The 15,156-nt window shown below is 43.6% G+C and overlaps 1 protein-coding gene across 14 annotated transcripts in view; it reads left to right on the forward strand.

Moving 5' to 3' along the window:
* NAV1 (neuron navigator 1) overlaps positions 1-15,156 on the forward strand; it is a 289,741-nt gene that overhangs the window by 257,438 nt on the left and 17,147 nt on the right. For 9 of the 14 annotated variants that reach the window (XM_030929998.1, XM_030930013.1, XM_030930024.1 and 6 more), the window contains 5 exons: positions 9,712-9,833; positions 10,613-10,621; positions 14,169-14,365; positions 14,634-14,826; positions 14,918-15,086. In XM_030929998.1, coding sequence (XP_030785858.1) covers positions 9,712-9,833; positions 10,613-10,621; positions 14,169-14,365; positions 14,634-14,826; positions 14,918-15,086 — 690 coding nt within the window. The remainder of the gene's footprint in view (positions 1-9,711; positions 9,834-10,612; positions 10,622-14,168; positions 14,366-14,633; positions 14,827-14,917; positions 15,087-15,156) is intronic. The other 5 variants (XM_030930002.1, XM_030930023.1, XM_030930036.1 and 2 more) reach the window with 1 other exon arrangement.

A 15,156-nucleotide genomic window follows, 5' to 3' on the forward strand; every position in this document is an offset into this window, starting at 1 on the left:
CAATCTTATTTGATCCTCACTTTAGTTCTCCAAGGGAGATGCAGTCTACTCTTCACATGAAACAACCAAAGTTCACGTAGGTTATATGGCGCTGAAATGGCAAGTTAGCCTGGATGTTTAGTAACCAGTCAAGCTTTGCTACAGAAGTCAAGATAGATGGGAGTCTGATGCCACAAAAATCTGTGATCTCTACCTCCAGTCAGGTCTTCAAGATACCTTGGCAGTCCTCTTACTTGCCCACAGTCAGTTTTCTTTTTTATTCCACTATCAGTGATTCCCAGCTTTCATTGCTTTTTTCAAACTTCTCATTCCACTACTGACTTGCCTTACTCTGAACATAGCCTTGGCCCCCTCCTTAGTTAAGAAAATGAACATTTTCAAGAGAGAACTCCACTGCCTCTTCCCCACTGCATGTGTTAACATTCATCCAATACTTATTTGTTTGTCTCCATTTTGTTGGAAGGATCCATCCCTTCTGGCCAAGAGTGGCCACTTATCTAATGTTTTGGGATGCCCTCTTTAGCAACCATACAACCCCCCTCCACGCCACACATGCCCTTTTCTACCGCTCTGATCTCTTATGCTCTATTCATTCCTTCTTTGCTTATAAACCTGCCAAAGGCTCTCGTATCTTAAAGGGGAAGGATGTATCAATCTATGTTCTAATTATATCTTATTTCTTTCCTTCCTCCAGTCGATCCTACCTTTCCACCTCCCTTTCACACTTAACCCCACTATAATTACGCTTCTGTTACCATCATTCTACCAAAAACACTTTCACTAAAGTCACCAGTGACTCCCATTTTTCCAAAATCCAACTTACAAGTTTTAGTACTTATTTTACTTTTTTATTTTTTATTTATTTATTTTTTTGAGTCAGAGACTCACTCTGTTGCCCAGGCTGGAGTGCAGTGGCGCGATCTCAGCTCACCACAATCTCCACCTCCCAGGTTCAAGTGATTCTCCTGCCTCCCAAGTAGCTGGGACTATAGGTGCGTGCCACCACGCCTGGCTAATTTTTGTATTTTTAGTAGAGATGGGGTTTCACCATGTTAGCAAAGTGTTTTCAAGACTCATCCATGCGGGGTGCGGTGGCTCATGCCTGTAATCCCAGCACTTTGGGAGGCCGAGGTGGGCGGATCACTAGGTCAGGAGATCGAGACCATCCTGGTTAACACAGTGAAACCCCGTCTCTACTAAAAATACAAAAAATGAGCCAGGTGTGGTGGCGGGCACCTGGAGTCCCAGCTACTCAGGAGGCTGAGGCAGGAGAATGGTGTGAACCCAGGAGGCGGAGCTTGCAGTGAGCCGAGATTGCACCACTGTACTCCATCCAGCCTGGGTGACAGGGCAAGACTCAGTCTCAAAAAAAAAAAAAAACGAAAAAACAAAAGACCCATCTGTCTTGTATCATTCCTTTTTGTGACTGAATAATATTCCATTGTGTAGATATACCACAGTTTGTTCAGCCATTCATCAGTTGATTAGGTAGGTAGGCATTGAGTTGTTTTCACTTTTTGCCTATTATGAATAATGCTGTCATGAACATTCATGTACAAGTTTGTGTGTGGACATACGTTTTTAGTTCTCTGGGGTATATACCTAGAAGTGGAATTGCTGGGTCATATGGTAACTCTATGTTTGACTTTTTGAGGAATTGGCAAGCTGTTTTCCAGAGCAGCTGCACCATTTTACATTCCTATCAGCATCATATGAGGGTGCCAATATATCCATATTCTTTGTTTTTGTTTTTTTGAGATGGAGTCTTGCTCTGTTGCCCAGGCTGGAGTGCAATGGTGCAATCTTGGCTCACTGCAACCTCCGCCTCCCAGGTTCAAGTAATTCTTCTGCCTCAGCCTCCCGAGAAGCTGGGATTACAGGTGCCTGCCACTACGCCCAGCTAATTTTTTTTTTTTTTTTTCGTATTTTTAGTAGAGACAGGGTTTCACCATGTTGGCCAGGCTGGTCTTGAACTCCTGACCTCCAGTGATCCACCCACCTCGGCGTCCCAAAGTGCTGGATTACAGGCGTGAGCCACCACACCCAGCCCTATAGCTCCACATTCTTGCTAACACTTACCTCTTTTTTGCAATAGCCATCTTAGTGGGTGTGAAGTGGTATCTCATTGTGGTTTTGATTTTCATTTTCTTTATGGCTAAGAACACTGAGCATCTTTTCATGTGCTTATTTGCTATTTGTATGTCTTTATGGAGAAATGTCTATTCAAATCCTTTGCCCATTTTTAAAATCAGGTTGTCTTTTGTTGTCGAGCCTTAAGAGTTTTTTAATAATTCTGAATATTAGACCCTTATAAGACATATGATTTGAAAAACAGTTTCTCTCATTGTATGGGTTGCTGTTTCGCTTTCTTGAAAATATTATTTGAAGAACAAAAGTTTTCCATTTTCATGAGGTATAATTTATCTATTTTTTTCCTTTGGCTGCTTGTGCTTTAGGTGCTGTATCTAAGAAATTATTGCCTAATCCAGGGTCATGAAGACTTACTCCTGGGATTGCTTCTAAAATTTTTTTTAGTTTTAGGTCTTTGTTCCATTTTTGGTAAATTTTTGTACATGGTATGAGGTAGGCAGTCCAACTTCATTCTTCTACATGAGAATATCTAGTTGTTCCAGCATAATTTGCTGAAAAGACTATTTTTTTCCCCCCTGAATTGTCTTGGCACTCTTTAGGAAATCAATTGACCATACATATATGGGTTTCTTTCTAGACTTTCAGTTCTATTCCATTCTTCTATATGTCTATCCTTGGCCAGTACCACATTGTTTTTATTACTGTAGCTTTGTAGTAAGTTCGGAAATTGGGAAGTGTGAGTCCTCCAACTTTGTTCTTTTTCAAGGTTGTTTTGGCTACTCTGTGTCCTTTGCATTTTCTTGTGCATTTTGTATTTCATGTGCATTTCCTTTGCATTTGAATTTTAGTATTCGTTTGTTAATCTCAGATTGAATTTTCCTAGGGATTGCATTGAATCTGTGTATCAATTTAGAGAGTATTGCCTCTTAATGTTAAGTCTTCTAATCCATGAACAGGCATGCCTTTATCTAAATATGCTTTCATTTTTTTCAGTGATATTTTGCAGTTTTCAGTATATGAATCTTGCACTTATTTTGTTAAACTTAGTTTTTATGCTATTGTAAACAGAATTGTTTTCTTAATTTCTCTTTTGAGTTATTGATTACTAGTGTATAAAAATACAATTGATTTTTTTGCACATTGATCCTATATCCTGCAGACTTGCTGGACTCACTTATCAGCTCAATTGGTTTTACAATCTCTTCTTAATCTGTATTTCTATCCGTATCAGTCTCCTGAGTTCAGACCTTTACTTCCAACCACGTCTGGATGTTTCCACTTAGTTGACCTCATAGAGATATCTCTAACTTAATATGTCCAAAATTAAAGTCATCCCCTTCACCCCACTTACAAACACACAAGCCAACCTTTTCCCTTCTGTAGTCTGCGCATCTCAGGTATTATCATTTGCCTGGTTGCCCAAGCCTCTAATACAAGCATCATCTTTGATTCCTCACTGTTTCACCCTGTATAGTCAGTTAGTTCTAACTCCTACGTAGGTCTCAATTCTATGCCTCTTCTGTATTGTCACTACCCTGGCTCAGTTTTTTATCGTTCTTCTCCTAGAATATTTCAATAATTTCCTTACTGGTTTAGCTGTGCTCATTCTTCCAGTGCTTTCCTTGCCCTCAGAGTAATCCAATTATGTCAGTTAAGATCAGAAATTACTCCAGGCCAAACACAGTGGACCAAGCTATAATCCCAGCACTTTGAAAGGCCAAGACGGGAGTTCACTTTAGGCCAGGAGTTCAAGACCAGCCTGGGAAACATAGTGAGACCTCATTCTTTAAAAATTAGCCTGTAGTCCTAGCTACTCCAGAGGCTGAGTCTGGAGGACTGCTTGAGCCCAGGAGGTAGAAGCTGCAGTGAGCCGTGGTGGTTGCACTGACTCCAGCCTGGGTGAGAGTGAAATCATGTGTTGTAAAAAAAAAAAAAAAAAAAAAAAAAAAAAACACACACACACAAGAAATCATTCTAATTTGAATATGGACTAGATATTACGTGAAAAGAATTACTGTTCATTTTTTCTCTCTCTCTCTTTTTATTTTTTTTTATTTTTGAGACAAAGTCTCACTCTGTTGCCCAGGCTGGAATGCGGTGGTACAATCTCGGCTCACTTTAACCTCCGCCTCCCGGGTTCATGCCATTCTCCTGCCTCAGCCTCCTGAGTAGCTGGGACTACAGGTGTGTGTCACCACACCTGGCTAATTTTTGTATTTTTAGTAGAGACGGGGTCTCACCATGTTGGCCAGGCTGGTCTTGAACTCCTGGCCTCAGGTGATCCACCCACCTCAGCCTCCCAAAGTGTTGGGATTATAGGCGTGAGCCACCATGTCCAGCCACTGTTCATTTTCTTAGGTGTGATAATAGTACTGTGGGAGAATGTTCTTATTCTTAGAAAGTACATCTATCTCCAAAAAAAAAAAAAAAAAAAAAAGTATATTCTGAAGTCTTTAGTGTCAAAAGATGTATTCTCTGTAACTTATTTTCAAATTGTTCAAGAAACTGTGTGTGTGCATGCATGTGTGTGTGTAGAGAGAGAGAAAGCAAATAAAACAAAATATTAATTGTTGAATTAGGTGGAGGGCATATGGGTTTTTCTGTGTGTAACCTGCTCTTCAAACATATATTTGTTGAATGAATGAATTGTGCTTTTTGCTACGAGTTTTCATGTTATCCTCAGTTCATGTTGATCCAGGCTCAACTTGGTCAGGTGGATTTCTAGGAATATTCGAAGAATCAATGCTTAGGCAATAATGCCTAACTTTATTTTATTTTATTTATAAATAGATAATAAATATACATGGTACAAAATTCAAAATGCACAAGAGGTTTCTTAATTTTTGAAGATTGCTTGATTCTGCAACGTATCATTTGCTCTTAAAAGTACTATATATGGTCGGGCGCAGTTCCTCACGCATATAATCCCAGCATTTTGGGAGGCCATGGCAGGTAGATTATCTGAGGTCAGAAGTTCGAGACCAGCCTGGTCAACATGGTGAAACCCTGTCTCTACTAAAAATACAAAACTTAGCTGGTCATGGTGGCAGGTGCCTGTAATCCCAGCTACTCGGGAGGCTGAGACAGAAGAATCGCTTGAACCTGGGAGGCAGAGGTTGCAGTAAGGCGAGATCACGCCATTACACTCCAGCCTGGGCAACAAGAGTGAAACTTCGTCTCAAAAAAAAAATACTATAGAGTGTATTTTTTAAATGTAATTGATATATCCCAACTAATTGAAACCTCCAAATAACTGATAGGCAGATGCACATACTTTGCTACCCTTTATTTTTATTTATTTATTTATTTATTTGAGACAGGGTCTCACTCTGTTGCCCAGGCTGGAGCACAGTGGTGCTATCTCAGCTCACTGCAGCCTCAATCCCCGGGGCTCATGTGATTCTCCCATTTAAGTCTCCGCAGTATCTGTGATTAGAGGTGCACAACACCATGCCCAGCTAACTTCTTGTATTTTTAATAGAGATGGGGTTTTGCTGTGTTGCCCAGGCTAGTCGCAAACTTCTGGACCAAGCAATCCACCCACCTGGGCCTCCCAGAGTGCTGGAATTACAGGCATGGGCCACCACACCCATCCCCTTTATTTTATTTTTAATTAACTAGTTTTAATTAAACTAATTTTTATCATAAAAGCAATGGATGTTCTGAGGGGGAATGTAAATTAGGGGTTGGCAAATCATGGCCCATCAGCCAAATCTGGCTTACCACTCTGTTGGTAAACAAAATTTTATTAGAAACACAGCCACACTCATTAATTTGTATAATGTCCGTGGCTTCTTTCATGCTACAACAGCAGAACTGAGGAGTTGTGATCAAGACCCTATGGCCACAAAGCATAAAATATTTACTTTCTGGCCTTTTACAGTAAATGTTTTCCAACCACTGAGATAAACTATACAGAAGGGTATACGGTGAAACATAAAATCCCTCTCCCTGAGTCACCCCTCCAAATCCCAATCCCCAGAGGTAAGTACTGCTAATAGTTTTAATCTTTCCGGAAATAAATATCTGTGTATATACAAACAAACATATATGGGTACATATATTCATTTTTACATAAATGAAGATTTTTTTCTAACTTCAACTTGGCATATCCCCGTTTTTGTTTGTTTTGTTTTGTTTTGTTTTTTGAGACAGAGTCTCACTCTCATTCTGTTGCCCGGGATGGAGTGTAGTTATGCAGTCTCAGCCCACTACAACCTCCACCTCCTGGGTTCAAGGGATCCTCCTGCCTCAGCCACCCAAGTAGCTGGGACCACAGGTGCATGCCACCACACTTGGCTAATTTTGTAATTATTTGTAGAGATGGGGTTTCACTATGTTGCCCAGGTTGGTCTTGAACTGCTGGCTCAAGCCATCTTCCTGCCTTGGCCTCCCAAAGTGCTGGGATTACAGGCATGAGCCATCACACCCAGCCTCAGCATATCCTCTTGAGAATTTCCCATGCTTTTTTAAAATAACTGAAGTACTCTAGTGTCATTAACTGGATATGATAATCGTACAAAGGGTTTTCCAAATGCCTTATGTGCTTTGTAGTTCCAGCATCAGATCCTAGGATCTTGTTTTCCCTGTAGTATCAAGGGAAAATTAGAGTTTAAAAGATCAATTTCTGATCATGGTGAGAGTGAGGAAAATAACCAAACCTTACCCACATCTCCTTCATCTAACAGGTTTTGTTTCTAGGAGAAAATTGCAAATAGCCACTTTACTACTCCCCTTCCTCTAGTTTAATTTCCTTCCATTTCCTCTTTCTCACTCTGTTGCCCAGGCTGGAGCACAGTAGTGCTATCTCAGCTCACTGCAGCCTCAATCCCCGGGGCTCATGTGATTCTCCCATTTAAGCCTCCGCTGTATCTGTGATTAGAGGTGCACAACACCATGCCCAGCTAACTTCTTGTATTTTTAGTAGAGATGGGGTTTTGCTGTGTTGCCCAGGCTAGTCGAGTCGCAAACTTCTGGACCAAGCAATCCACCCACCTGGGCCTCCCAGAGTAATAGTAAGCTCTGTTTAAAATTTTTTTTTTTTTTTTTTTTTTTTTTTTTTTTTTTTTTTTTTTTGAGACGGAGTCTTGCCCTGTCGCCCAGGCTGGAGTACAGTGGCGCTATCTCGGCTCACTGCAAGCTCCGCCTCCCGGGTTTACGCCATTCTCCTGCCTCAGCCTCCCGAGTAACTGGGACTACAGGTGCCCGCCACATCGCTTGGCTAGTTTTTTTGTATTTTTTTTAGTAGAGATGGAGTTTCACCGTGTTAGCCAGGATGGTCTCAATCTCCTGACCTCGTGATCCACCCGTCTCGGCCTCCCAAAGTGCTGTGATTACAGGGTTGAGCCACCGCGCCCGGCCTAAAAATTTTTTTTTAAATAGACACGAGGGCCTCACTATGTTGCCCAGGCTGCTCTCAAACTCTTGGGCTTGAGTGATCGTCCTGCCTTGGCCTCCCTGAGTGCTGGGGTTACAGTTGTGAGCCACTGAGCCCAGTCTAAAAAATCTTTGACATCGCACCATAGTTAGGCACGATATTTGCATTGGACGAGGTTGAGTGAAATGTGCAGAGGCCCTCCCTGTGCATTTCTTTGCAACTTCCTATGAATCTATAATTATTTTAAAATAAAACGGATTTTTAAAATCAGATAATATTTTGCCTTAGATTCAGAATTTCTGTTCTCCATTATCTATGGCACAGAGGCAAATTTCCTTTAAAAGACATTGATGGGGCCAAGCACGGTGGCTCATCCCTGTAATCCCAGCACTTTGGGAGGCTGAGGCAGGTGAATCACCTGAGGTCAGGAGTTCGAGACCAGCCTGGCCAACATGGCGAAACCCCATCTCTACTAAAAATACAAAAATTAGCTGGGTGTGGTGGCAGGAGCCTTGTAATCTCAGCTACTCGAGAAGCTGAGACAGCAGAATCGTTTTGAACCCAGGAGGCAGAGGTTTCAGTGAGCCAAGATCACGTCACTGCACTCTAGCCTGGGCAAGAAGAGTGAAACACCTTCTCAAAAAAAAAAAAAAAAAAAAGAAAAGAAAAGACATTGAGGGGCTGGGCGTGTTGGCTCACGCCTATAATCCCAGCACTTTGGGAAGCAGTGGCAAGATGATCACTTGAACCCAGCAGTTCAAGACGACCCTGGGCAACACAGCAAGACCCTGTCTCATTAACAAAAATGAAAGAAAGAAAAAGAAGTCTGGGCGCAGTGGCTCATGCCTGTAATCCCAGCACTTTGGGAGGCTGAGGTACTGGTGGATCATGAGGTCAAGAGTTTAAGAACAGCCTGGTCAACATGGTGAAACCCCATCTCTACTAAAAATATAAAAAAATTAGTGGGCCTGGTGGCGAGCACCTGTAATCCCAGCTACTCGGGAGGCTTAGGCAGAGAATTGCTTGAACCCAGAAAGTGGAGGTTGCAGTGAGCCGAGATCATGCCACTGCACTCCAGCCTGGGTGACAGAGCGAGACTCTGTCTCAAAAAAAAAAAAAAAAAAGAAAGAAAGAAAAGAAAAAGGAAAAAAGACATTGAGGACTGTCCCTGATCTGGCCTGAGCCTAATCTCACCCTCACTTTTTTCTGTACCCCCACACATGCCCTCTGCTGCTTCCATTCCAGACTACCCACAGTTCCTCAAAGCAAAGCCAGTTCCCTGGACAGTGCCTTTGCTTGTACCTTTTCTTCAGCCCTAAATACATTTTCCAAAATTCCCATCTGAAAAACTCCTATTCTTTCAGTTCTCAAACATCTTTTGTTAACCCCTTCCTTCCCTGTTGTAGAAAAGCAGATTTTTTTTTTGTGCCATCACAAACCACCTCAGAAAGCGAAGATTTTCTACCCACCAGATGAGAAAACTGAAGCTCTTTCAGGTGGAATGCAGAGTACATGGCTAGTGATGTACTTGGCTAGTACATGGCTAGTTCTTGGCCTTGGACCACCAGATAGCTAAGTATTGCTAGAAAAATCATGAGGCCGGGCGCGGTGGCTCAAGCCTGTAATCCCAGCACTTTGGGAGGCCGAGACGGGCGGATCACGAGGTCAGGAGATCGAGACCATCATGGCTAACACGGCGAAACCCCGACTCTACTAAAAAAATACAAAAAACTAGCCGGGCGTGGTGGCGGGTGCCTGTAGTCCCAGCTACTGGGGAGGCTGAGGCAGGAGAATGGCGTAAACCCGGGAGGTGGAGCTTGCAGTGAGCTGAGATCCGGCCACTGCACTCCAGCCCGGGCGACAGAGCGAGACTCCGTCTCAAAAAAAAAAAAAAAAAAAAAAAAAAATCATGAAAAATGGTAGGTTGATGTCTCCATAAAGAGAGCTGGCTTTAGTTAAGTCCTTAGACTGATTCAAGCTGAGTTCATGACTCCATGCTAACTTCTGGTTCTTGAGAAAAGGAATCATTTCTTATTTAATTCTTACCTTTTGCACTTTTTCTATGTTGAAACATGATTGGGACTCAATAAATGTTTGCTGAATGAATGATCCAAAAAAATGAATAATGTGGATTGAGGAGTTGGTTGGTTCTCCTTTCTCTTATCTTCTGCCACTAGACTTGCCTGAAGTCTCATGTCCTCTCTAAATCTCTTCTGTTTTTCCCCACTTGTACTTGGCCCTAGAACTTCGGATCAAGAGACAAAACTCCTCAGATAGCATCTCAAGCCTCAACAGCATCACTAGCCATTCCAGCATCGGCAGCAGCAAGGATGCTGATGCGAAAAAGAAGAAAAAAAAGAGTTGGGTAGGTAAAGGTTTGGGGGGTGGGGAACTAGGTAGAACCGTGGTGGACCGCCTTCACCTCAGCATAGGGATCGAATCCTTCTGGGATTAACCAAGGTGTAGTCCCATCTAACACTGAGCCCTAGTGTGATGTCCGCTCAGAGCACCGTCTCCCAAATTCTCCCTTCCCTCAGTCATTCCCTACTTGTCCCCAAGGCCACCCCTCTGACCTTTATATATATGTATCTGCTTTCTTTGGGCTTTCTTTGGGCTCTCCATTTGGTTAGGCCAGATGTATTTGGCAGCAGAAGGATGATGAGGAAATACTCAGAAGGAAACATCTTATCAGTTCTGTCCCCCCCATTCCCCCACTCCCTTCTATACTATGGAGAGATTTTATGAACAAAGCTGTTCATTCTAGACTCCTGGAGGTCATTTCTTTAATTTTGGAGATGCTTTGTGGAGCTTTCCAGATTACTTCAAAAGACTCTTTATTATTACCTTTGGTAGGTCCAGAAGTCATTTTCGTGCGTGTGGTGTTTTTCTCTTGCATAATCCTAAACTGACCTTTATGAAATTCCTCAGGCAGGTCTAGACAGTCTCAGCCCCTCTTGCTGACTGTGGTAAGAAAGCATCCCCAGGTGGACATGTCCTGCTCCTCTGTCCCCTGTTCAGTAAGACACGCCCCCAGACCTTTGTATAATGCAGACAGGTACCAGCTGTGTGAAATGAGTGATTAAGTGTTGATTCTTTTTTTTTTTTCCTTCAAAATGCTGACTCCAAATCCCTATTTTTTTCCAGGTATATGAGGTAAGAGACGCAGTTCCTATCCCCTTATTTTCTCTTTCCCTTTGCCATACCTTCCCTATTTCCAGAGCAACTCTCTTCCCCTAAAAACAAAAATGAATGACCACTCATAACACTAACTGTAACAACCACCCAGAGTTCCTAACTCACTCCACTGCATGGTCCATCCACAGCTGCCCCATGTGAGGACAGAGGAGTGGTCTGGTTGGGGGCCAAATGGGAAAGTCAAACAAAATTCAAATATATTCCCTACTATCTTCCCCTGTTATAAAATTGGCCTGTTATAAAAAGCAGTTAAATTGAGCTCCTCCTATCCAGAAAAATGAACCTTCTTCTTTTTGGTTGCATAATACCTAGAGACCCAACATGGAAGAGAGTCACTGGATGAAAGTTACCTTGACCACAGTTTCCACAGGCCAGTGCAGCCTGGGCCTAACCTGAAGATTTAGCTCTAGAGTAGGATGAACCAGAGATAGGTGAGGGACAGAGACCAGGAGGGCACACTCAAGTCACCCCAAAGCCTAAAACTGTCTAAGCATCCATGGAGTTCCCAAAGACATTTCAGGGATGAGAGTATAGTTTAAGATGAACAGAAAATGCATCCAGAATTTCTGTTACAAACCAGATACCTGAGGTCCACTCTAACCCTACCCCAACATTGTGCTAGGTGTTGTGAAGGATATGAAAAATAGAATCTATAATCTCGTCATTAAGGACCCCGCAGTATTACTGGGGAGACCAAAAAAATTATACATATAAAATTAATAGCAATCCAACAGTGCCACAATGCTTATTCGAGCAGTAAGTGCTAAAGGAGTTCACAGATGACGAGACGGTGATTACAATAGGCAGGGAAGACTTCTCAAAGGAGGTAAAAGTTAAACTGAGATGGAACTGTGATGGGTAGAGAGGAATGTGTTGGGATGCTTTCTACATAGACACTATTCAGAAGAGAAGCTGTGGAAGATGGAGAAGGCCAGCTTAGCTAGAGCACTGACTGAGTAGGGTATAGTCAACATAGGAAGAGCCTGATACTTATTTAAATTTGATTTTTTAGATTAACATTTCCCAAAGTGTGTTCCACTGATTGCCAGCCCATTGAGATGCTCCTTAAAATGTGATACCATTGACTGGGCTCGGAGGCTCAGGCCTGTAATCCCAGAACTTTGGGAGGCTGAAGTGGGCGGATCACTTGAGCTCAGGAGTTCAAGATCAGCCTGGGCAACATGGTGAAACCCCGCCTCTACTAAAAATGCAACAATGTACTGGGTATGGTGATGCGTGCCTGTGGTCCCAGCTACTTGGGGGCTGAGGTGGGAGGATAGCTTGAGCCTGGGAGGTTAAGTGAGCCAAGATTGCATCATTGCACTCTAACCTGGGTGATAGAGTGAGACCCTGTCTCCAAAGAAAGAAAAAAGTGATACCATCATCAAATAAATTTGAGAAGTACTGCATTTTGTCTCTTTCTTTTTTATTTTTTTTATTTTTTTATTTTTATTTTTATTTATTTATTTTTTTTCTGAGGCAGAGTCTCACTCTGTCACCCAGGCTGGAATGCAGTGGTGCAATCTTGGTTCACTGCAACCTCGGCCTCCCGGGTTCAAGCAATTCCCCTGCCTCAGCCTCCCGAATAGCTGGGATTACAGGCATGGACCAACATGTCCGGCAAATTTTTGTATTTTTAGTAGAGACGGGGTTTCACCATCTTGGCCAGGCTGGTCTCAAACTCCTGACCTCAGGTGATTCGCCCACCTCCACCTCCCAAAGTGCAGGAATTACAGGCATGAGCCACTGCGCCCAGCCTAAGTACTGCATTTTCTACATCTGCACAGAAAAAGTTCTGAGATATCCCCCAGCAAATAATCTTGTTTCATTTTGCTTAATCCATTGTTCCCTAAACTCATTTAACCATGGAACCATTAGCCACGTAACATCAAACATCTCCCAACAGTTCTGGCTTTGGGAATACTGAACTACATATATTCTCACTTAAGATCTTATTGATCTTAGGGGCATATGCTCCAGGCAGCTTGTCATAGGATCTCCTTATACACACACACACACACACACACACACACACACACACACACACACACACAGCATCCCATGAGGCAGTGGTATGGAGAAACTTCACTGGATTGAAAATTAGGAAGCCTGAGTTCTAGTCCTAAGTCTTACGTCAATTAGGCAGTTTCAAGCAAGTCAACTCTCTGGCCTTTTCAGGCTCAGTTCTTCATCTCTGCAGAGAACTAAGCTTTATGGTATTTTTGAGCCCTGACTGCTCAGTGATAAGAAGTCACCTGGAGCCAGCCAGCTGCACACATACTCACTCATTCATATCTCCACCACAGCCAAGTTGGTCCTCTTTATGTCTTGCCTGGTGGAAACCCCAAGATGCACCACCCACCAGCTCCATCCATCACCTGACGGCCTTCCTGTGTTCTAGGAGAGACACTTAGAAAGTGTACCCTCAAATTTTTCCTTCTTTTTTCTCACTGTCCCAAATATCTGGTTTGCCTTTGTCCCCTATAACCTTTGACCCCTCCTTTACTCTCTGCCTCTTGCTGCCATTTCATATTTGTGTTCCTGTGTGTGTGTGTGTGTGTATGGTGTGTGGTGTGTGCATGCTGTATGGATGCATGTGGATGGGTATGGGACAGGACCCTGGTTTGCATCTCTAGTTCACATCCCTAACACCCAAGCTCATCAACATCAAGATCAAACGAGCTACAATCAGATTATAATGCCCCAAGTACTCTAAGGAAATGCTGGGAAATAGCTCTTCTTCTAGGACATTGGAAATCATAGAAAATGCTTATGTCTGGCTGTTTTAACCATTCTGTGATGTCCTGGGCACAAGAAATACTAACAGAATCTTGAGCCCACTGCCTTCTCATGTTCTCCACAGAATCATATTGTCAGTTTCTGGTTGATAGATGACTAGATGAACAGATTCTGGGCTGATGAGCCCTAGTCAGAGGCATCATGAGGTGGCATCTGAGGCCCACAGTGAGCTAGGTTCTAGACTGAACGGTTATTGTTCTGCTGCAGAAGGTGGGATTGGATCACTGAGCTGTATACATTGTGACCTCTGGGAACTTCTCTCTGTCCCCATCAGGGGCACAGTTCCCCCTATGAGCAACAGAACACCCAGGAAATTCCCATAGCCTACAACAGCAGCAAGCTAGAAGATTCTGTTCTTTCTCTCGGTCCTAATTTTCTTTCTTCCTTTCTTTCTTTCTTTCGTTCTTTCATTCTTTCGGTCTTTCGTTCTTTCTTTCTGTTTTTTGAGATGGAATCTCACTCTGTTGCCAGGCTGGAGTGCAGTGGCTCAATCTCAGCTCACTGCAAGCTCCACCTCCATGGTCCTGATTTCTAGGCAACTCTTCTGTCTGTATTCTATGAATCAAGTGAAGTGTTATAGAGGGTGGCTTAATTAAAGTAAATCCCCTGCCTCCAGCTCTCTCTGTCTCAGAAGTCCCAATCCAGTCCTCCCCCATCCCAGTAGTGGAGTCCTGATGTCCCTCTACCTGGATCTGCTTTTTTCTAGCTTCGAAGTTCCTTCAACAAAGCGTTCAGTATAAAAAAGGGGCCCAAGTCAGCTTCCTCATACTCGGATATAGAGGAGATTGCTACACCCGACTCCTCGGCTCCCTCATCCCCCAAACTACAGCATGGTTCTACGGAGACTGCTTCACCCTCCATCAAGTCGTCCACCTCATCCTCCGTGGGCACTGATGTCACTGAGTAAGTGCTCTCTGGCTCCCTGCCACCCAGCCTGTTACCAGTGTAAGCTGTGGGCTAGAGTTGACAGGAGGCCATTAGACCTTAGACAAGCAGTACTTATTACTGATCTCTCCCTGGGCATATGAGACCAACATATGGACCTTTCTTCTCATACTGATTGAGTATCTATGGGCAGGAGGAGCCAAGACCACCAACCATGCCTCTTCATATTCTCTAGTAACTCTAGTGCTTCTTCACGTAGCTTGGCTTAACTCTTGCTATCTTACAGGGGCCCCGCTCACCCAGCCCCCCATACTAGGCTGTTCCATCCAAATGAGGAGGAGGAGCCGGAGAAGAAGGAGGTATCGGAGCTGCGTTCTGAGCTATGGGAGAAGGAAATGAAGCTTACAGACATCCGCTTGGAGGCCCTCAACTCTGCCCACCAACTGGATCAGCTTCGGGAGACCATGCACAACATGCAGGTCAGCGTCTGGGTGGACAGCTGCAGGAAAGGGAAGACCAAGATTTGCTACTGTCCAATCTGCCACCCTACTCTATCTGTTCTCACCACAGTTGGAGGTGGACCTGCTGAAAGCAGAGAATGACCGGCTGAAGGTAGCCCCAGGCCCCTCATCAGGCTCCACTCCAGGGCAGGTCCCTGGATCATCTGCATTATCTTCCCCGCGCCGCTCCCTGGGCCTGGCACTCACCCATTCCTTCAGCCCCAGTCTTGCAGACACAGGTACCTGTGCGGGAGAAGAATCTATAAGGGTGAAGGGAAGAAAGGGGCTTATTTCAGTGTTACACCATTG

Source organism: Rhinopithecus roxellana, chromosome 1, assembly GCF_007565055.1.
Source record: "Rhinopithecus roxellana isolate Shanxi Qingling chromosome 1, ASM756505v1, whole genome shotgun sequence".
NCBI lineage: Eukaryota > Metazoa > Chordata > Mammalia > Primates > Cercopithecidae > Rhinopithecus > Rhinopithecus roxellana.